Source organism: Schistocerca gregaria, chromosome 2 (genome assembly GCF_023897955.1).
Source record: "Schistocerca gregaria isolate iqSchGreg1 chromosome 2, iqSchGreg1.2, whole genome shotgun sequence".
NCBI lineage: Eukaryota > Metazoa > Arthropoda > Insecta > Orthoptera > Acrididae > Schistocerca > Schistocerca gregaria.
This window is the reverse complement of record NC_064921.1, coordinates 825,996,192-826,020,337: the sequence shown is the minus strand read 5'-3', so window position 1 is coordinate 826,020,337 and position 24,146 is coordinate 825,996,192. Positions and strand designations below refer to the sequence as shown.

The 24,146-nt window shown below is 38.0% G+C and overlaps 1 protein-coding gene across 6 annotated transcripts in view; it reads left to right on the top strand.

The window, feature by feature from the left end:
• Window positions 1-24,146, top strand: part of LOC126335174 (adhesion G-protein coupled receptor G6-like) — a 166,861-nt gene that overhangs the window by 21,201 nt on the left and 121,514 nt on the right. For 3 of the 6 annotated variants that reach the window (XM_049998157.1, XM_049998159.1, XM_049998158.1), the window contains exons 3-4: window positions 2,877-3,117; window positions 7,787-8,017. In XM_049998157.1, coding sequence (XP_049854114.1) covers window positions 2,877-3,117; window positions 7,787-8,017 — 472 coding nt within the window. Of the gene's footprint in view, window positions 1-2,876; window positions 3,118-7,786; window positions 8,018-24,146 lie in introns of those variants that run through there. The other 3 variants (XM_049998160.1, XM_049998161.1, XM_049998162.1) reach the window with 2 other exon arrangements.

Genomic DNA, 24,146 nt, shown 5'->3' with positions numbered 1-24,146 from the left:
TCTCATAATGAAACAGATAAATTTACATTTTATCACCACAATTTCAGTTAAACTACAAGTAACAGCAGCACACTTTTTCTTTAAGGGAGTGCTTTTCTTAGGCAGTTTCCCCCACTCTTGTACATCATAACTCTAAGTATTCGTTCATTTTATAGAAAGTTTGTTCAATGGGAAATAATTTTAGATTCCTTTTGAAAACATGTACATTATTTATTTCCTTTTTATATTGATGGGGAGCTTATTGAAGACCTTAATACAAGACTCAGTAACTCCCCTATGTACTTTAGTGAGAGATGCAGAGCCTTGATGAAAATTTTTCACCTGTTTTGAGTCATGGTTGTGGATGTCAAAATTGTTTTAAAAACAGTTCCCTGTTGTTGGCTACAAATAACATCAGTGAGTATATATACTGACCTGTGATGGTAAATATCCTGAGAGATTTGAAGAGACCTCTGCAAGATGTCCCATTAGGGACCCCACATATTAGCCTCACTGCTCGTTTTTGTATTCTGAAGACTTTTTCAACACCTGCAGCATTTCCCCAGGAGATTATGCCATAGGTTAGAACAGAATTGAAATATGCAAAGTATGACAACAACATTGTTTCTCAAGATGACTGGAATCTGTTTTGAATGTAAACATGTCTCCTATACTATTTTAGACACAGTAATATGATGTGTTTTTGGTGTTTCCATATTTTTGTCCAAACCCTGTAGCTGTGCAAGAGTAGTGTCAAATTTTACATACAGTATATATATTATTTCCATAGTTAAATACTGAGCAGTTTGATCTTTTAAAGTCTTATTTCTTAATTCGTTGTGAGAGGAGAAAAGAAACATGATGATGGTGAAGTACAATGCACAAAGCCATACAAATAAAGAAACATAACTACACCATCCACTGCCTTTCCAATAAGTGGACCCTTTTGTCTTGGCTTCCTAGTGGTCTGCTCCCACAGAAACTCAAACAACTCCTCAATAAAAAACCTGTTTTTCTCATAAATATGTTACAGTCATTATTTATTTTTATACAGGGTGTTACAAAAAGGTATGGCCAAACTTTCAGGAAACATTCCTCACACCCAAAGAAAGAAAATATGTTATGTGGACATGTGTCCAGAAATGCTTACTTTCCATGTTAGAGCTCATTTTATTACTTCTCTTCAAATCACATTAATCATGGAATGGGAACACACAGCAGCAGAACGTACCAGCATGACTTCAAACTCTTTGTTACAAGTCCCATAGTGCTCAGAGCCACCCTCTGTTGAATGGAATCCCTGATGCACTGATGCAGCCCTGGAGAATGGCATATTGTATCACAGCCATCCACAATATGAGCATGAAGAGTCTCTACATTTGGCACCAGGGTTGCGTAAACAAGAGCTTTCAAATGCGCCCCTAAATGAAAGTCAAGATGGTTGAGGTCAGGAGAGCGTGGAGGCCATGGAATTGGTCTGCCTCTACCAATCCATCGGTCACCGAATCTGTTATTGAGAAGCGTACAAACACTTTGACTGAAATGTGTAGGAGCTCCATCGTGCATGAACCACATGTTGTGTCGTACTTGTAAAGGCACATGTTCTAGCAGCACAGGTAGAGTATCCCGTATGAAATCATGGTAACGTGCTCCACTGAGCGTAGGTGGAAGAACATGGGGCCCAATCAAGACATCACCAACAATGCCTGCCCAAACATTCACAGAAAATCTGTGTTGATGACATGATTGCACAATTGCGTGTGGATTCACGTCAGCCCACACATGTTGATTGTGAAAATTTACAAGTTGATCACATTGGAATGAAGCCTCATCCGTAAAGAGAACATTTGCACTGAAATAAGGATTGATACATTGTTGGATGAACCATTCGCAGAAGTGTACCTGTGGAGGCCTGATAGTGCCTCCACGTGCTGTATATGATACGGAAACAACTGGTTCTCCTGTAGCACTCTCCATACAGTGACGTGGTCAACGTTACCTTGTACAGCAGCAACTTCTCTGACGCTGACATTAGGGTTATCGTCAACTGCACAAAGAATTGCCTTGTCTCTTGCAGGTGTCCTCGTCATTCTAGGTCTTCCCCAGTCGCGAGTCATAGGCTGGAATGTTCCGTGCTCCCTAAGACGCCGTTCAATTGCTTCTAACGTCTTCCTGTAGGGACACCATTCTGGAAATCTGTCTTGATACAAATGTACCGTGCCATGGCTATTGCCCTGTGCTAATCCATACATCAGATGGGCATCTGCCAACTCTGCTTTTGTAAGGATTGCACTGACTGCAAAACCACATTCGTGATGAACACTAACCTGTTGATGCTACGTACTGATGTGCTTGATGCTAGTACTGAAGAGCAATGAGTAGCATGTCAACGCAAGCACCAAAGTCAACATTACTTTCCTTCAATTGGGCCAACTGGCAGTGAATCGAGGAAGTACAATACATACTGACAAAACTAAAATGAGCTCTAACATGGAAATTAAACGTTTCTGGACACATGTCCACATAACATCTTTTCATTATTTGTGTGTGAGGAATGTTTCCTGAAACTTTGGGTGTACCTTTTTGTAACAGCCTGTGTGTATTATTTTGATTGAGAGCTGTGCTTAGTGAAGGTAAGTGTTGTCTCTCAATGAATATAATTTACTACTTTCAAAATTGTTAGTTAAGAGTGTGTGATATGTGAAAGAACTTTACATCAATTACAATTTAAGTCATTTTCTTCAGCCAAACACAGCAAAAGATCTTGAATCTTATAAATATTTGCAGTGTGTATGAACTATATCAAATTAGTTGTTAATGAGAGAAAAATTGTTAATTTTTATATGCATATTCACATATTACAATAATTCAGTTTAAATGTAAAACATTTCTTGCAGTCTTTTCAGCGGAGAGCCCCAGTTCACAATATTGTGTGAACATAATACCACCTACAGATTGGCATAGTGCTTTTAACTTGTGCAGGGAACGTGGATCAGACAAAAGCATTCTTCAGATATTAAATGACTTAGACACTGAAAAGTTTTACAGTACACTACATCTCTACAATATATATGCATTTTGGGGAGATGTGAGAAAAATTTCAAATTCTACAGCTGGTGACGTGAAGGAAAGATTGAGGTAAATATATATGTTCCATACATTATGAGAAAAAATCATATGTACAAATAAAAAAAGTAAGCTACAGAACTCATTCTTAGTAGAAATTATGAACAAGGAAGTGAATCAAATAAATAATAAGTAATAAAGAAATGGCTCATTTTGCAATAGCTCACTGTAATGCAAGCAAGCACATATCAGAATGATGAATGAAACCCAACAGCAAGTTCCATCACACTGACATACTACCCTAGTTTCAAAGAACTCTCATACTTAAATTATGTATTTTTTGCCTCATTCTCTCAACTCTATCTATCTATCTATCTATCCATCTATCTATTCTTCTATGTATCTACCTCTTTGATCCTGAAATCATGGTGACTTTTTTTATTTAATGCCCCGAATAGTCTCGTTTTCTTCATTTATTTGTAGCATTTAACTCTATTTTGCCTTCATTTTCTTCACTGTTTTTCTGATAACTCATTTTTTCTTATGTATTCCTCTTCCAGTTCCATTGACCCCTGACCTGTCTTTAAATCTTAAGAGTTGTACAATTTATTTTACTTAAATGAAAAGTAGTAGAAGTATTTGAGTTTCTGATTTGCTGGGTATTGTCTATTTTGCTCTAGTTTGAATAAAAATGTGGAGGTATGGAAGTAAATGACCTTCCTCCATGACCTGCACCATTACCTGAATTCCTTCAGTTCACTTGTCTTATGAACCTGTATATGGCAGCAGAGGCTGCCAAGGTTCTCTTGTCTGCCAGACTCCATAGAAATTGTACGCAGCCCAAAGTTAAGTGCTTCAGAATCAGAGCCTGGGATTCACTAGCTGTTCATGTACAAGCAGAGATCTGTAGTTCCCTATCAATATCATCATTTGGAAGCCAGTCATTTTGTCCTTTGTATAATACTTTTAACCCTCATTATAGCAGACTTTGATATATCGGCTGGTTATAATTAAACTGGCAGTGTTCCAAGTGTTGCAGTGTGGGCTGCATACGTCACAGGATGCTGAAACACCATATGTATGTTCATTAATTCCTGCTGAAAAAATAATAGTTCCATTTTCTGCAACCATGTGAAAACATGGCACTGTAAGCAGACAGAATGTGAAATGTTTCTGTTTTGATGCCAGCATTTGTCACTTGGCGATGTGTGTTGATTTCTTTTGTGAAGTGACTGCTAGTGTAGAGGGAAGAAGGTTGGATTTTTCGATATCAGGCACAATGGCTATTGAGAAGAAAGATCATGCAGTGCTGGGAAAATTATTTTATCAGAACAGCAGCAATAGTAGCACTGCATTGCGTGAATATCAGTAACAGAAACAGCTGCATAGAGGCTCCTTATCAATAAATGAATTAAAGAATACAATCAAGAAATCGAAGGAACAGGTGAATTAGCTGGTGCAGCAGGGCGAGGGAGGCAGCCCGTTCCCATGGCAGTTGTTGGTGAAGTTGTGCAGCACATGCCTCAAATTCTGAAAACAGTGCACAAGCTGTGTCTTGGGAGTTGCCTCTCTCCTGATCAACAGTTTGAAAAATTTTGCAGCATGTTTTACACTGGTATCCCTACAAGATTCAGAATGTACACCAAATAAAGCCCCAAGATAGGCTACAACACCATGACTTTCCCTTTTGTTTATTGGCATAATGGAAATGGATGACATATGGCTGGGGAATATTCTTTGGATGGATGAGGCACATTTTACTCTGCACAGTACCATCAATCCAAAGAACTTTGGATTAGGGGTTCTACTCTACCACATGTTATGCAGGAACATCCACTGCACTCAGCTTATGTGACTGTGTTGTGTGGTTTTGCAAGGTTCTTCATTCTCACTCCATTTTCTTTAAGAAGATGACATGTTACAGGCCTGTCAGGTGTAAAGTGACATCTACACATTATGAGGACTTCCTGGTGCAACATATGATTCCAGCTTTAGACGAATGCACTTGTGTCCACACTGTTATTTTAATGCAAGATGGGGTGACACCAGATGTTGCTTGACAAGTGGAAGATTTGCTTCGAGAAATCTTTGATAATGACCACATCATCTCCAAGCAGTTTCAAGATGTGTAGCCTTCCACATCTTCCAACCTGAATCTGTTTAGCTTCTGGTTGTCGGATTATTTGATAAATCATGTCTATCATGGATGTATTCATACTCTTCCTGATCTGAAGAATAGCATATGATGACATATAACTCTGATTACACTGGATATGCTGTGAGCAGTTGTCAACCATGACATGTTATGGATGTAGCATTTTGCTGACTCAGGAGACCACACTGAACACATATTGTAACTTGTAATGATATCCTAATAAACATGTTAGAACCACCATTATCATGTGTTTGATTGTTCATCCTCTTTTCCTACACACAAACCACATTCTTACTGCTTACAGTACCATATATTGACCTGATGGCAGAAAGTGGATTGTTATTTTATCAGCATCCTTGATGAGCACACCAGTTGGTGAACACACCTATGACATTTCATCATCATGTGATGTATACAACCTGTACCGCAGCACTCGGAACACATCAGTTAAAATATAACTATCTGGTACCACAATATCTGCATTGTGGGTTGGTGAGCAGCCCATCTATATTTGTCCATAATAAAGTGATCCATCAAGATGTTCACCTTATTGATACTAACAGCTGCATGAGGTGAACATCTGGATTAGACAATAGGATCTTCTCTGATTGGTTTCTTCAATCACCACTAAGATGTAATTAAGGACTTCTCCAATTCTTAGTTAGAATCTCCTTTTACTGCCCTATTTTGCAACAATATTTCTTTAATATTGTGCTAATTTTCATGAAAGTTGTTAGAATGCTTTAGGAATTCACTTTATTTATTTAAAAAAGTATTCATTGCAGTACACAGCAGAGGGAAACTGTTTTAGTTTCTAATGTATTTATCTTTTGTGTCATGTATGTGATGTTAACTCCTTAAAGAAACTGCCATTCTTTGGAGTATGAACACAGAACTGCTATGAACAGGGTAGTTGTTTCTTGTAGCATGGCTGAGGGTGATATTACCAAATTGAATATAATTTTTATGACACCACTTTCTGGAAAACACTACTCTTTTATTACCCAGACAAGTTTTGGCACCTATGTGGAATCATTTATTTTGTTAACACATTCTACAGATTTTTGTTGACTGAGTAACAAAGAGAAACAGATCATTTAGCTTGGTGTTTAAGTCAGAAAATGTCCAAAGTTCAATCCTCAGTTGGACCCAGGATTTTGTCTGGTACCTATAGCTTCTATAATCTCTGGGAATATTTTATACATGTGAAAAATATCAAGTTAATCACTGTTCAGAGTCTTCATTAAATGATAGACCTCCTGTAACAGACTGGGTATGTCTACTCAGAGATTGCAGGAAGGTTAGTGCATATTACCGCTACTAAGAGGTACAGGTAAAGTATTGTAGTAATCAAACCAATTTTAGGATTAACAACAGCCTTACTTTTTACACTGCGTGTATCTTATGATGGACAACTTGTTTCCTGTGTTATTGTTTTAAGCATATACATTATAAAGGTCCTCATTTGTGAATTGGATATGACAAGGTGGCATGTTGTCATATAATTTCCATGTCATCTGAAATGTAATGAGAACCACATATGGTGCTATTCAGAAGGGAATGTTTTAAAAACCTGTCTTATTTTGCTAACACGAGTAAAATTCAGAAACTAGAGCTGTTCACTACAGGAAAAAATGAAACACTCTTGGAACAAATACTAAAGAAGATCAGAGATTTAATAATATTTTGACAATGAATTCTGTAGGCATGAAGCACAAGCTCAGATAAGGAAGGATGGGGAAAGAGATTCTTTTTCAAAGGAACTAATGCAAAGGAACCAGCCTGCCATTTGCCTTAAGCAATTTAGGGAAAATTTTGGTACCATAAATGTGGAGTGCTGGATGATTATTTGAGTCATAGTGTTCCCAAATGTGAATCTAATATTGCAGTCAAGTGGCATCTCAGTTGATGATGTAAATGTCGTAGTGATGAATTCACTTTTTAATTTGCACTTCATGTTCTGTTATTTTATAATGATGGAGTACTCTCGGAGATGTGAAATGATTTAAAACATATGTTATCACAGATAAGCAACTATTACAAACTGCTTTTGTAGACTAAAACCAGAACCAACAATTACTATTGATACATTATTCCCAGTATCAAGAGCAATAGCCACTGTCCTATCATACTCAAACAAAATGTCAATTTACTTCATGCATAATTAGCAGAAAAGCTACAAATTAAATAAATTTTTACAGCTTCCTTTATGCTGTTCATTAATTACAACACAATTAAAAATTATATGAATAAACTGATAACTGTATTAACTGAGCCTTTCATTTATGAAACTAAGTATATTTTTAGTTGTGGAGATCTACATTTCCTGCTTCCAATGTGAACAAGCTGTCAGATTGTTCCGCCTGATAAAAAAGAAGAAAATCTCCTTCTTGTAATCAAATAGGGATGAAGAGTGTGTGTGAAAATTGTTTTGGGAAGGATGATGCCTGAACCTTGCTCACAGCTCTGCTTGTGTTCTTGTATTGGTTAGCTAATGAAACGTTTTCAATATACAGAATAAGTGTAGTAAGTATTTAAATGTGATCTGCTCAAAAAGTATAAAAACATTCAATTTGTTGCTCACAGTTTAAATTTTCTTCCTTGGACGGGGAGTGAAAATCCTGGCACTGATGCAAACTGTGGATTAGTGACAGGTCTGCCAGGGCAGGGTGGACTAAAACTTCTGCCATCTCCCTGTCATAATAGACACATCAGTCTATGCTTAGTCAATTCTTCTGAAGATTATCAACATGACAGTATCTTCTGTGCAAATTTAACAGATGATAAAACAAAAAGGGAACCTGAACTCACATTGCGGTTGGTATAGAGCACCAAAATTCTGTAACTGTATAAAGTTTTCAAGTAGTAACTTAGTACTAATCCTATTACATACTGATGCTGCATATAGTTTCTAAAAATCTATTTACTTAATTGTATTTTATAATCTGATTCATTCTCACATTTTGTTGAATAATTGTGTAATTAAATGAGATGATAATTACTTACAATGTATGACAAATCACAGTATAATATATTATGAAGATTTGTAGCTATGTAAGATCTATCTGTATAGATATTAGTTTAAACTATGGAAAGTCCAAGTTGGAAAACCAACAGTATTATGAAAAGCACAAAATACTACTCACTGTAAAGTTGCAGATGGGTGCAATAAAAAAAACTAAAGCCTTCTTCAGAAAAGAAAACACATGCATATTCACTTATCCAGTAGACCTCATGCACACAATTGGTATCAACAGCCATAATGCAACAGTCAAATTGAATGAAAACAGCAATCCTGAGTGGAGCAGGGAAGGGGGAGGGATACCAGGGTACCAGCTCTGCTGTAATCATTACACAACTTCTTATGTTGGTACAACTACCAACCAGCTGTCCATGAGTATGAATGTCCACAGGCCAACAGCAAACTGGACCACACAGTGGCTGGTGCAACATGCAGTTGAACATAAGATGTTTGATTTCAGTTCCTGCTTCATAAGCTGAGCCATCTGGATCCTCCCCTCCACCAACAGCTTTTCTGAACTGTGCATTTGGGAGCTATCCTTAGCATATTCTCTGCTTCTGAAACTATCTCAGCCTCACCGTGCAATAACCTACCATTCCTATGTCCTCCGCCCAATAGTTTTCATCCCCTCTGCACTACGTCTCTCCCCCAATCCACTTCCTCTCGCCCTCATTGTGCACTGCTCTCTGCCAGTGCACCACTGGTCTTTTTCTCATTCTCTGCTCCCCTCCTTTTCCATTCCCTGCCCAGTCCCCTGTTCTCCCAAAGCCTCCCAATGCCACCTGGCACTCTTGTCCTGCAGCCATCTAGTAAATGAATGCATGACCAGACAGCGCTCTGTTCTCCATACATCTGTATCCAGCTATCCCTGTCCCTTCCCCACCCCACTCTGGATTGCTGCTTTCATTCAGCACAAGAGAAGATGATGTATTGTAGAATAATACCTAATCTCAATAACAATAGTATCTTTAGCAAGTCACCTTATGGGCTGTAGATGGGTTGCTCTATTGAGCATGCCATTTATATGTTCACTCCCCAGATTATGCAAGCATTAAATAATAAAATAACGATGTTTGGTATTTTCAGTGACTTCTATAAGGCATTTGACTGTGGGAATCACAGTATTATCATAGATAAATCAATGTTTTATGAGATTTACAGTATAGCCAACCAATGGATAATGTTATATCTAACCAAAAGACTGCAGAAAGTTGTACTTATTAATTCAAGAAATATACCCCATGGACATAATTCTGACTGGGGAGAATTCACCTATGGGGCTCCCCAAGATCTAACATTAGGTCCACTACTGTTCCTCATATATGTTAACTATCTTCCACCTAGTATACAACAAGTAGAATTAGTTGTTTTTGCAGATGACACTAATATTGTAATCAATCCCAGCTTATGTACAGAAACAGAAGAAATGGTAAACAAAGTTCTTAAAATTATCATTGACTGGTTTTCTGGGAATGGTCTCACTCTGCACATCTGGAGGTACTACACCAATGATAAGTGTAACATATGGTGAGGATATAATCAATAGGGTGGAAACTTCAAAATTCTTAGAGTTCCATCTTAATGAGAAATTCAATTGGAAAAAACACGTTTTGGAACTCCTAAAACAACTTAGTTCAACCACATTTGCAATTAGAATCATTGCAAATCTTCAGGCATATTTGCCAAATTTTCATTCAATAATGTCATATGGCATAATGTTCTAGGGTAACTCATCTGTGAGAAAGAAAGCCTGCATTGCACAAAAATGTGCTGTTGGAATAATATGTGGTGCTCAACCATGATCATCTTATAGACATCTGTTTAATGAGTTCAGCATTTTGTCGACTGCTTCACAATATCTTTGTTCTCTCATGAAGTTTGTTGTAACAAATCCACTGTGGTTCAAAAGGAACAATGCGGTACACAAATACAATATCAGAAGGAAAAATAATGTTTGTCAGTACACATTAAGGTGTATTTAGCACAAAAAGTGGTGCACAATGCTGCAACAAACATTTTTGATTCCTTACTCAGTGATATAAAATGTCTGACAGCAAAGTAAAATTTGATAACAAACTGAGAAAGCTTCCCCTTGGCAATGCTTCCTATTCCATAGAAGAATTCTATTTTTGTAATGTGTAAAAGGTAGTGGGTAGGAATTACTAACTCACATCTGTAAATATTTTTCCTTTGTGATATGTATGTAAAATGATTCATTCCACATCATTAAAATCTATCATGCAAAATGATTCATGAAACATGTAACTAACTAACTGTTGCATTCTGGCCATAGTGTGAGGTGTGCTTGCTTGTGTGAATGTGGGTGTGTTTCTGTTTCTGAAGAAGACTTTGGCCTGAAGTCCAATGTGTAACAGTCTTTTTGTTGTGCCTGCTGCTTCTGGTAAGTCTCTCCTGACTTCTGCGTGATTTTTCTAAACTCCCCCCCATTCCCTAGACCTCACCAGTCCTTTTCCTTTATCCCTCTTCCTTCTGCCAGAAGAAGGAGCCACTGGCTCTGAAATCTTGTGTATTTCTTTAACCTTTCTATGTGTGTGTGTGTGTTGTTCTGCCACTGCTTGGTAATAATTTTTTTAACTCTCCAGTGACATTACAGCAAAAATTGAAAACTAATTATTTTCATTGATAGATATTAGTTTAGTAATATTCCATATGCTGAGGCCTGAATTCCCTGTTATACCTTATTTACTGGCACAAAGATAACAATAATATGTATACCTTATTATGTTGCTACAGCCCTGCAGCCAGGAGACTAGCGCGAGTTTTGGTGTTCTCATAAACATGAGTCATTTTAGACTATAAAATATATAGATTAGTACTGATTACATGGTAAATAGATGTATTAGTGTGCCTTTTATGTGTACCATTAAAAGTTTCATTTTTCTTTACGTAATAAAGCAGAAAATGCGAAAAGACTGTACAGTCATATTTTCTGTTTACGTTCTGCTGCAGCAAATCTATAGAATGTTGTTTAGTTGTTCCTTGCTCTCTCCAACAATTTAAATTAGCATACCTCTTCATTATTTAACTAGCATTTCTGGAAAGTAGCATAAAGTTTAAGTTGTTGTTTCAGAAACTTTGCACTTTTGTTTTTGTTTACACACAGTTGCGTCTAGGCCAAAGTTGTGTAGCCGAATTTTCGTGTTTATCTGTAATTTAACTGACTTATTCTTAATAAACCATTACCTTTATCATGAGTGAAAAGCGCTTGACTAGTCGTAGAATTGTTAGTTCGGGGCTTTGGTGTGAAGGGTGCTGTAGTTCTTTCCATGTGGGTGACTGCAGTGGCGTGGGAATAGGGGAAGTAAATGAGACTCATCAGTGATTTTGTAGGATTTGTAGTAGAGATAGGAAGATACTAGAACAGGAGGGGAAAATTGAAGCTCTTCAGGCTGAGTTAGACAAGGCCAGGGGAGATCTTGACAGGTTAAGGAGGGAGAAGGGTAAAGAGAGATGGGAAGTGGCAACAGGCAACAGGAGGAACAGGCCTAGAACTTTGTCTGACAGCTTCATGGTGAATGTCGAAAATAGATTTGACCTGTTGCTTCAGTTAGAAGCTGGTGAGCCTGAAGCAGTTGCAGGTGTAGACAGGGCACAACAAACTTTCAGCAGCAAATTGAAAAGTAAGAATGTAAGGAAATCAGTAAAGAGAAAGAAAGTGTTGTTAGGTAGTTACCCATGGAAGAGGTGTTGGCCAACTTTTGCAGGATAAACTAGGATTAGAATACCAGGTCACCAATTTTTTTAAACCTAGTGCTGGTCTGGAGCAGGTGGCAGAGGATCTAGGATCACTAAGATTTCACTAAGGAAGACACTGTGGTTATAGTGCGTGGGGCAGGTAACAGTATTGACAGAGATCCTGGGTACAGTATAGAGTGTGACCTGGTGAAGCATCAGCATCGAAGCATACTAGTGTTGAGTTTGTATCTGTTCTTGGGTGCAATGACCGACTTCATTTGAACTCTTCTGTCAAGAGAGTTAATTTGGAGCTGGAACAGCTGCTTATGCCGGGTGCAGGGTCACACATTGGTGTGGTTCCTGTTGATTCTCTCAGTAGGTGGATCATACTAGGCATGGCCTTCACCTCAACAGGAAGGGGAAGGGTAAATTGGCTGGGGAAATAGCAGGAAAGTTAAAGGGGGGAGGCACTGACGTGAGTGGTAAAATATCAGTGGTTATAGGGTTCAGAAAAGACCCTTTTTTAGTGTAGGGAGGACAGAAAGAAAGCAAATTTTAAGAGAGGTTAGAATTGAGACAATCCTTAAGTTTGAGAAAGAAATCAAAAATCATAATTCCAGCTTATTACATCAGCATAAACAGCTATTGGTAAGAATTTTCAACAGTCAGCAAAAATTATAAGTCTACCAAATTTTAACTCAGTCAATGTGAAATGTCAGCTATCTTTATTGCATCAAAATATTCGAGGACTGAGAAATAAAATTAATGAATCAACTTCTGCATAGATGAATTAGAGTCTTCAAACCCAGCTGACATAATCTGCCTCTCTGAACATCATGTGGCCACTGGTATAGAACTTTTAAGTGTTACAGGGTTTAGGTTAGCATCTCACTTTTGTAGATCAGAAATGGAGAAAGGAGGAGTTGCCACATTCATTAGGAACTGTCATAAATTTAAGAACATAGACATTCATAAATTTTGTCTAGAAAAGCATATGGAAGCATGTACAACAGAATTAGAATTTCACAAAAAATCCTTCATAATATTAAGTGTATGTCGTGCACCTGTAGGTAACTTTAATCTGTTTGTAAACCACCTTGAAGCTGTACTGGCCCATTTAACAACAAAAAACAAATAAATAGTGGTTGCTGGTGATTTCAATGTAGATTTCCTTGAAGACTCTCCCAATAAGAACTTATTTGAGTTAGTAACACAATCATTCAACTTAATTCCCACTGTAAAGTTCCCTACTAGGGTAGCCACTTGCTCAAAAACAGCCATTGATATCTTTATAGAAAAGTTCAATGAACAAAATTATATTACAAAACCAGTAGTCAATGGCCTCACAGACCATGACATGCAGTTCCATCTGTTAAATGTTAATACTGAACAGGATATAAAATCTGTTAAATCTGAGCTCAAGAGGGTAATCAATAAGCCAAAAATTGATTATTTAGGACACTCCTCAGAGACATTCACTGGACTGATGTTTACAGTGCTCATGGCATGAATGAAAAATATAACACTTTTGCTAATGAAGTGCTTACCTTATTCGAAAACTGTTTTCCCCCAAAAATTACCAAGGTTAGAGCAAAGTGTACAAAAAAGCCTTGGATTACTCAAGGAGTAGGGGTAACTTGTAAAACAAAAAGAAAACTGTATCTGTCAATCCGAAACAGTTCCGGTGTTGATGCTATAGCACATTACCAAGAAATACTGCAAAATATTAAAGACTGTAATATAGATGTCAAAGCAAATATATTACAAGGAAAATATAGTCATATCAGATAACAAAATAAAGACAATGTGGTATATAGTGAAGGAGGAAACCGATAGAACCAGACATGAAGAGGGACAAATAGCATTAAGAGTAAATGATACATTGATGACAGATGTGTATAGTGTTGCAGAACTTTTTAATAGACATTTTATTACTGTTAGTGAAAAGATGGGGTTGTCAGGTTTGGTAGATGCTGCTATGGAATACCCCAGACCAGAAATTTCAATTAACTTTCCATAATATGGATTTGACCCTCACTACCCCAACAGAAATAATGTCCATCATAAAATCTTTAAAATCAAAAACATCTAGTGGGTATGATGAAATATCAACACAGTTAATTAAAGAATGTGATTCTGAGCTAAGTAACATATTAAGCTAACTGTGTAACCAGTCATTTATCAGTGGAATATTTCCTGAATGGCTGAAATACGCTGAAGTTAAGCCACTGTTTAAGAAGGGAGATAAAGAAATAGCATCAAATTTCCGTCCAATTTTACTGTTGACAGCATTCTCAAAAATTTTCGAAAAAGTAATGTACAGTCAGCTTTATAACCATCTTATCTCAAATAATATACAGTCATAGTCATAATTTGGATTTCTAAAAGGTTCTGATATTGAGAAGGCTATCTACACTAACAGTAAAAATGTGCTTAATTCATTAGACAACAAATTGCAGGCAACTGGTATATTTTGTGATCTCTCAAAGGCATTTGACTGTGTAAATCACAATATCCTTTTAAGTAAATTAGAGTATTACAGTGTAACAGGAAATGCTGCAAAATGGTTCAAATCTTATATCTCTGGCAGGAAACAAAGGTTGTTATTAGGAAAGAGACATGTATCAAGCTATCAGGCATCATCCAACTGGGAACTAATTACATGTGGAGTCCCACAAGGTCCCATTTTGGGGCCCTTACTTTTTCTTGTGTATCTCAATAACTTTTCATCAGTAACATTACCAGGCAAGTGCACACAAATACAGCCAGTCTGCAGGATGAACCCTTTGCTATACTGTAGTCAAGGTTGTTCTCCAGTGTGATGTGCTTATTTATTCTCACCATACAGAGGTTCCATACTCTTGCTGGTCTGCCAAAATTAGGAAAACTAAATAAGGTGACCAGACAGGTAAGACCACCATAAAAGAATATCCTTCATGAATGATAGATGCAAATTTGTTGGGAAATCTAGGTGACTAGAGAGGTAAGATCACTGTAAATGAATATCCTTCATGAATGACAGATGCAAATTTGTTGGGAAATCACACTGATTTCTTCATTAGCAGCTAACCCGTCCAGTCATTAGTCAATCTAGGGATTCCATTTTTTGTTATGTTGGATTCTTATCATTGCCATCTGAAGATAGTTATGTTCTGAGATTTGTAAGACATTGTTGATAGTTGCAATTGGAAAATATGTTCAGCCAACAGATACCTGTGTTGTGACAATAACTATCAATGTAGGAACACAGCCTTTTGAATTTGTTGTTTTACCAGAATTCAGCTGTAATTTTATCCTTAGATGAGACTTCTTGCAGGCATCACAAGCACTCATAGACTCTGGATATTGGAACTCAGGACTGATGAAGCTGCTCCAACAAGTACACACAACAAAAATTGCTTTCTGTGACTGTCTGCCATTGAAAACACACTTAAGCCATCACTAACAAGACAAGTTCTAGCCAATAGTCTAGACACTCAAGTCAACTGTGAAGCTCTGAAAACTGCAAAAAATTACTTAACCTGACAAAAGAAATCTATATGCCAGTAACAAAAGTAACAAATGAAAATTTTTTAAATTTTTATTTATTGATTTGATACTTCGGTACTACATCAGGTTGCATAACATTTATTAATCCAATTTTTAATTTAGTTACATATGTTTGGCTCAACAGAGTCATGATGCTATTGAGTTATGTCATGTTAATATGTTGGAAAACTACAGCTACATGTCTTACAGTAATATATTAGGGTCTTAGTATTTTATAACTAAGTTAGGATTACTATATAAGCGGAATTTCTGTCAGTGTAATTAAATGACATGTACTTTGTTACATACATATATGACATTGCAATAATTCTGTGACATTCACTATCAAGTATTGTTACATGAAACTGCTTTATTTATGGGACCAGACCTTCATTGTGTGAGGGGCATGAAAACAAATACAGAAGTTTATAGATCTGGCACTCAGTTTCAGCCTTAATCTGTGTGACAGTGACCCTGCCTCTCTGACCCTTGGAACCAGTCCTTCTCATTGTATTCTTGAACTGAACTGTAAGGCAATTGGATGACGATGTGCACATGTGTCACAGAGCCAGGAATCTCCAGCCACAACTTCTCTTTTCACAGCATCTTGCTTCATTGCTAATCACACCCCAAGCTATCTTCCCATGTGGCCATAGTCTTCATCTCCTTTGGCTTCAAGAATGGAATTGATGGATTATTTTTCATAAGACTTTCAGGACCAACACATGTTGGTGCCTGAGATATCTCAGAAAGAATTTGTTTCACTTAGGTCCTGTGGATGTATTTTTACTGGGGCACTGTCCACACTGACTGTGTAGTTCTTCACAGGAACAAGCACTCAGATGTCCAGTTGCCATTGTACATCATTGACCTCAAAGCATTATGCTGGGAGTCTTGTAGTTATATCTATGAATGAATATATGTAAGGTACCACAATGTTTCATATGCCTCTTTGGATGACAGCATTTACTACATGGGCATGCTTTGACAGCACAGTGTAGAGTTCAGGATCAGTTATGTGTTCCAACAATGAAGAATGACATGTTCCAGGATTACAGTGTCACCACAAACAAATAGTTGTCTTCTATTTTGCACTAAGTATATATAGATATATGTGGTAGGGCCTATGCCCAGAGATGAAATAGACAGGTGCTGTTGAGTGAACTAAATGCTTCACTCTAAGTTACTCTTTAACATTTGTCAGAAGTGAAGTACACCCTATGGCCACTACATGTATTTGTCCACATATTTTGTCATGCCATGTGCACTCATTTCCATACTGCATCTACACTGTCAAATACACTTCCAGCTGTTGTCTGCATGTTCTCTATTTCAATTAAGTTAAAGAGTAAATGTTACAGTCCTCTGAACAATAGAGGTTTTGAGTTACAAGACTGAGAACATTGCTAACTTTAAGCTTTTTTGAGCTGCAATACACACACACACACACACACACACACACACACACACACACACACACGCACGCACGCATACACACACTCCTCAGCAAAAACTGCAATGGTTTTCATTAATAACACAATGGAGTGGATGAGAGCAGAAGGGAGACAGGGGGTAGGAGAGAGGGTTGGCAAAGGATGGCTGCTGATTAGGAGGGAGAGGCAGTAGTTGAATGGGATAGGAATATGGGAGAGAGAGGCAGTAGATACATGGGACAGGAATGTGAAATGGGCACTGACACCAGAGAGTTCTTGCCATGGAGAGTCATAAGCAAACAGATGCAGTAATTAAAGTTATGCCCTAAGAAAGTGTGTTGGGACCCTTGTTGTTCATCGTGTGGAACAGTGGATTGGAAGGGATAGATAGAACCAATGAAAGGTAGGCTCCGGGCATAGTATGTGGGGGCAGGATAAGTTTAGTTAAGGTCCTGGGGTAGGTCTGGAGGTTGATGTGTCCTACACCACTGAAACATTTAAAGAAATTTTATCACAATGTTATTGGTATAAATAACTGTATCATCTGCACAAAGTCTTAGACATTACTGTTAACATTGTCTACCACATTGTTATTATACAACATGAACAGCAAGACTCCCAACACACTTCCTTAGGGCATACCTTTAGTTACTATATCTGTTTATTTATGACTCTCCATTAATGTTTTGCACATTATGTACCAAGAAATACTCAACCCAGTAACAAACTTTGCTGGAGACCGCATATGACTGTAGTTTCTGTAATAAGAGTGCTGAGTCAGATGCTTTTTTAAAGTCAAGAAGTTTTCCATGAAAACTCAGAAGTAATTGCTGTACACACAGATTCATTGATATGTAGTGTGGGTTTCACCGTGTTTATTTATAAAATTCATATATTTTCACTCTAAAATTTTAAATATTTTGCAACTTAGACTTTTTATCAGAACTATTAGCTATGTTTGCAAAGCTGTGGACTCATGAGGTGTTCTCAGCACCATCTTGTATAGTAGCTTTGCAATAGGATACTGCCATGAGATATGGTCCTGGTATTCTGAACCATCTCTCAGCTTCCCTAAATCACCAAATTTGAACAACTGGAAGCATTTTTAAACGAGATTAAGTCAATTTCCTTGTATCATCTGCATGAGACAGATTTTATTCTTCATTTCTCACAAACCACCTGCTATCAGCGTGCAGTATCATCAGCCCAGGATTCTTCTGGAATTCCGTAAAGAAGGAAACAGGGAAAAGGGCAGTTTGTAGAAAAAATATCTAAATAAAAAATTAGGATCATCTTCTTAGTGATTCATTAATAGTTGCTGATATGTACAATAAACATTTTTAACCATAACAGAACATGGGATTGCAGATCTCCATGAATGAAGCCATGAACATTCTGCAAGTCAGTGTATCTAGCATAATATAACAGATCCAAGGAACAACAGCCACTACATAGAAAACTGAAAGAATCATTAAGTCTCTGAAAAGTAAAAACTCTACTGGAGTTGATAATATAGCCAGTAAATTATTAAAATACTATTGCAGCTATTACTTAAATCCTTTGCCATATTTTTGTATCATCACTTAAGCAAGGAGTAGGTTTGAGCAATTCAGTTTCATTTTAATGTCATCAGTGTAGAAAGTACATTTTCCTCAGAGTATATATTAAGAACCAGTATGTTGTCCTATGTGATTTGTAGCAAGGCAGTGATTTTCTGGATTTTCAAATGTCTTCCTCTCTGTGAAGATGCAGACAATATCAGAGATTAGTTTTGTTCCACTAGACAGACTAGCTAGAAGCTCCTTTCGAAAGCTCCAGTTTATGCATTTAGCTACTATTTTATGAAAGCGTAGTTTAATGAAATATTACTGCAACATATGAAGTATGAACCATGGACTTTGCCGTTGGTGGGGAGGCTTGCGTGCCTCAGCGGTACAGATAGCCGTACCATAGGTGCAACCACGACGGAGGGGTATCTGTTGAGAGGCCAGACAAACGTGTGGTTCCTGAAGAGGGGCAGCAGCCTTTTCAGTAGTTGCAGGGGCAACAGTCTGGATGACTGACTGATCTGGCCTTGTAACAATAACCAAAACAGCCTTGCTGTGCTAATACTGCGAACGGCTGAAAGCAAGGGGAAACTATGGCTGTAATTTTTCCCGAGGGCATGCAGCTTTACTGTATGATTAAATGATGATGGCGTCCTCTTGGGTAAAATATTCCGGAGGTAAAATAGTCCCCCATTTGGATCTCCGGGCGGGGACTACTCAAGAGGATGTCATCATCAGGAGAAAGAAAACTGGTGTTCTACGGATCGGAGCGTGGAATGTCAGATCCCTTAATAGGGCAGGTAGGTAAGAAAATTTAAAAAGGGAAATGGATAGGTTAAAGTTAGATATAGTGGGAATTAGTGAAGTTCAGTGGCAGGAGGAACAAGACTTCTGGTCAGGTGACTACAGGGTTATAAACACAAAATCAAATAGGGATAATGCAGGAGTAGGTTTAATAATGAATAGGAAAATAGGAATGCGGGAAGCTACCACAAACAGCATAGTGAACACAATATTGTGGCCAAGATAGATACGAAGCCCACACCTACTACAGTAGTACAAGTTTATATGCCAACTAGCTCTGCAGATGATGAAGAAATTGAAGAAATGTATGATCAAATAAAAGAAATTATTCAGATAGTGAAGGGAGACAAAAATTTAATAGTAATGGGTGACTGGAATTCGGTAGTAGGAAAAGGGAAAGAAGGAAACGTAGTAGGTGAATATGGACTGGAGCAAAGAAATGAAAGAGGAAGCCGCCTGGTAGAATTTTGCACAGAGCACAACTTAATCATAGCTAACACTTGGTTCAAGAATCATAAAAGAAGGCTGTATACATGGAAGAAGCCTGGATATACTAAAAGGTATCAGATAGATTATATAATGGTAAGACCGAGATTTAGGAACCAGGTTTTAAACTGCAAGACATTTCCAGGGGCAGATGTGGACTCTGACCACAATCTATTGGTTATGACCTGTAGATTAAAACTGAAGAAACTGCAAAAAGGTGGGAATTTAAGGAGATGGGACATGGATAAACTAAAAGAACCAGAGGTTGTACAGAGTTTCAGGGAGAGCATAAGGGAGCAACTGACACGAATGGGGGAAAGAAGTACAATAGAAGAAGAATGGGTAGCTTTGAGGGATGAAGTAGTGAAGGCACAGAGGATCAAGTAGGTAAAAAGATGAGGGCTAGTAGAAATCCTTGGGTAACAGAAGAAATATCAAATTTAATTGATGAAAGGAGAAAATATAAAAATTCAGTAAATGAAGCAGGCAAAAAGGAATACAGACGTCTCAAAAATGAGATCGACAGGAAGTGCAAAATGGCTAAGCAGGGATGGCTAGAGGACAAATGTAAAGATGTAGAGGCTTATCTCTCTAGGGGTAAGATAGATACTGCCTACAGGAAAATTAAAGAGACCTTTGGAGATTAGAGAAACACTTGTATGAACATCAAGAGCTCAGATGGAAACCCAGTTCTAAGCAAAGAAGGGAAAGCAGAAAGGTGGAAGGAGTATATAGAGGGTCTATACAAGGGCGATGTACTTGAGTACAATATTATGGAAATGGAAGAGGATGTAGATGAAGACGAAATGGGAGATACGATACTGCGTGTAGAGTATGACAGAACACTGAAAGACCTGAGTTGAAACAAGGCCCTGGGAGTAGACAACATTCCATTGGAACTACTGACGGCCTTGGGAGAGCCAATCCTGACAAAACTCTACCATCTTGTGAGCAAGATGTATGAGACAGGCGAAATACCCTCAGACTTCAAGAAGAATATAATAATTCCAATCCTTTGGTGTTGACAGATGTGAAAATTACTGAACTATCAGTTTAATAAGTCACAGCTGCAAAATACTAACACGAATTCTTAACAGACGAATGGAAAAACTAGTAGAAGCTGACCTTGGGGAAGATCAGTTTGGATTCCATAGAAATGTTGGAACACGTGAGGCAATACTGACCCTACGACTTATCTTAGAAGCTACATTAAGGAAGGGCAAACCTACATTTCTAGCATTTGTAGATTTAGAGAAAGCTTTTGACAATGTTGACTGGAATACTCTCTTTCAAATTCTAAAGGTGGCAGGGGTAAAATACAGGGAGTGAAAGGCTATTTTCAATTTGTACAGAAATCAGATGGCAGTTATAAGAGTCGAGGGACATGAAAGGGAAGCAGTGGTTGGGAAGGGAGTGAGACAAGGTTGTAGTCTCTCCCCGATGTTATTCAATCTGTATATTGAGCAAGCAGTAAAGGAAACAAAAGAAAAATTTGGAGTAGGTATTAAAATCCATGGAGAAGAAATAAAAACTTTGAGGTTCGCCGATGACATCGTAATTCTCTCAGAGACAGCAAATGTCGGATGATGCTGAGGGAATTAGATTAGGAGATGATACACTTAAAGTAGTAAAGGAGTTTTGCTATTTGGGTAGTAAAATAACTGATGATGGTCAAAGTAGAGAGGATATAAAATGTAGACTGGCAATGGCAAGGAAAGCATTTCTGAAGAAGAGAAATTTCTTAACATCGAGTATAGATTTAAGTGTCAGGAAGTCATTTCTGAAAGTATTTGTATGGAGTGTAGCCATGTATGGAAGTGAAACATGGACGATAAATAGTTTGGACAAGAAGAGAACAGAAGCTTTCAAAATGTGGTGCTACAGAAGAATGCTGAAGATTAGATGGGTAGATCACATAACTAATGAGGAAGTATTGAATGGGATTGGGGTGAAAAGAAGTTTGTGGCACAACTTGACCAGAAGAAGGGATCGGTTGGTAGGACATGTTCTGAGGCATCAAGGGATCACCAATTTAGTATTGGAGGGCAGCGTAGAGGGTAAAAATCGTAGAGGGAGACCAAGAGATGACTACACTAAGCAGATTCAGAAGGATGTGGGTTGCAGTGGGTTCTGGGAGATGAAGAAGCTTGCACAGGATACAGTAGCATGGAGAGCTGTATCAAACCAGTCTCAGGGCTGAAGACCACAACAACAACATGAAGTATCAGCCACAATCACCTTAGAGTTTACTGAGAGCATGTTGGAAGCTAATATCTGCAGTGCTCAGAAATAATTACAGAACAAGGTACAAAATTCTCTCTTTCATCATTTAACAATAACTACTAATCCTTGAGAAATTTATTTTTGAATAGTTAACTGCCTCACTGTGACAGAAGATCAGAGTTAAAATATTTGTTGTCACATCTTGTACATGGTGTCTGAAAAGACAAAATATTAATTATTGTGAATTTATGGATTTTGGAAACACATTAAAATCTTTTTATTGAGATAACAAAAGTCCCTGAAAGACCTAAGTATGCAGTTCTAAAACCAGTGTATAAGAAGTGAGATAAGACAGATACTGCTTAGTATCAGCCAATCTCACTACTCATAAGTTTTCCTAAGGTTTTAGTGAAACTACTGCATACCAGGATTGTTAAGCACCTTAGTGACCATAATATCATTAGCAAAAATCAGTCTGGATTTCAGAAATGATTATCAGCATAAGATGTGTATTTGCATTTGCTACCAATGTATTGAAAATCATCAACAAAATTAAGATGGTTGGAATATTTTCTGACCTACCAAAAGCATTTGATTAATGAAAATGGAAATTCCCAAATGGAACAATACGTAAAGAAAAAAGGGAAAAGCAACCACCTGTAATGGACTGATGTGTGAAGCACAGAAACATGTTCCAGAAAACAGTATTGACACTAGCTTTCAAGCTCTCACTCTTTTTCTAGCAAAAGTATGCACATTCATATACACATTCACCCAAATGTGCACTCCTGTGGTGAGACTGATTATTGATTATTGATTATTGAAAGCAGTTGCCTGGACTGATAGAGGTGGATGGGGGAAGAATTGGTGTAACGAGGGATGCATGAGGCAAGTAGGACATAGTGGGATAGAGTGAGCTAAGTCTTTTGAGTGGTAACTCAGCGACTCCACAAAAAGACAAAAGGAGTTCAGAGGATAGAGCAGACAAGGAAAGGGAAAGAGAATGTCTGACATGTGTAGGGTGGTGGGAGAAAGCAGTGTATTATCTGGACAGGGAAGAAGTGCTTTGGCAAAAAGGAAAGGGTAAGGTGAGGCACTGGGTAACAGGTTAGCAGACATTTATTCCAGGAGGATTGTTAGAGTGCACAGTATGCTAGATAGAGACAATGCCCATCAGTGTAGTTCAGAAAAACTTGTTGTGGAAGGGGGTATCCAAATGGTCTGTGTAATAAAGCAGCTGTTGAAGTCATTTGTGTTTTGGAAAGCAACACGTCCAGCAACTGGGTAGGTCAAGTTTGCAATGTACCACAGTATGGTGATGGCAATTCATCTGAGTAGGCAGTTGCTTACTTGTCATGTCCATGTAGAACGCTGTGCAGTAATGGCCACTTTAACACATGGCCGTACCTTTTATTGGTCAGGAGAGACTAGTGACTGGACTGCTATGGAAGGTGGTAAGTGGGTGTATAGGACAAGTCTTGCACCTAGGCTATTCACAAAGGAATGACCCTTGGGGTGCTGGATTGGGACCACAATTGGAATAGCATTGGACAGTGATATTCTGTAGGGTGTGTGGGCAGTGGAAAACTCCTTTGGGTGACTTGGGTTGGATTTTGGGTAGGATATCCTTCATCTCAGGGCATGACAAGAGGTAGTCAAAGCTGTGGGGAAGGATATGGTTTAGCTTCACAAATTGAGGGTGATACTGAATCATCAGAAGAGTGCTGATCAGAGGCTGGTTCACAGACTTAATGCTGACAGAGAAGGAAGTGGCATTGATGTCTTCTTATGGATGAAATGGATAGCATATTGTCTATCAATAAAGGCTGTGGGAAGGTTATCGATTGACAATTTCTGCTTTCCACTGCAGATGGGTGGTGAGGCTGTAAGGAAGATACTTTTTGGTGTGAAACAGCTGACAATTGTCATCAAAGTGAGGTACTGTTAGTGGTTGGTCAGCTTGATATGAACAGAAGTATTTATGGTTCCATATGAGGAATGAAGGTCAACATGTAAGATGATGGCTCATTGAGCTGAGAAGCTGACCAACACATCCAAACTGTTGCGTGTAGCCTGTCATTCCACATTCAAGACATTGCTAGTTGCCTTTGCTGCCTCTCAATAGTTCCTGTCCCATTACCACCAGGCTCCTTGTTGGTAACTGTAGGTGCAATGTCCTTGTACACAAACCTTTCCTGATATCAAAC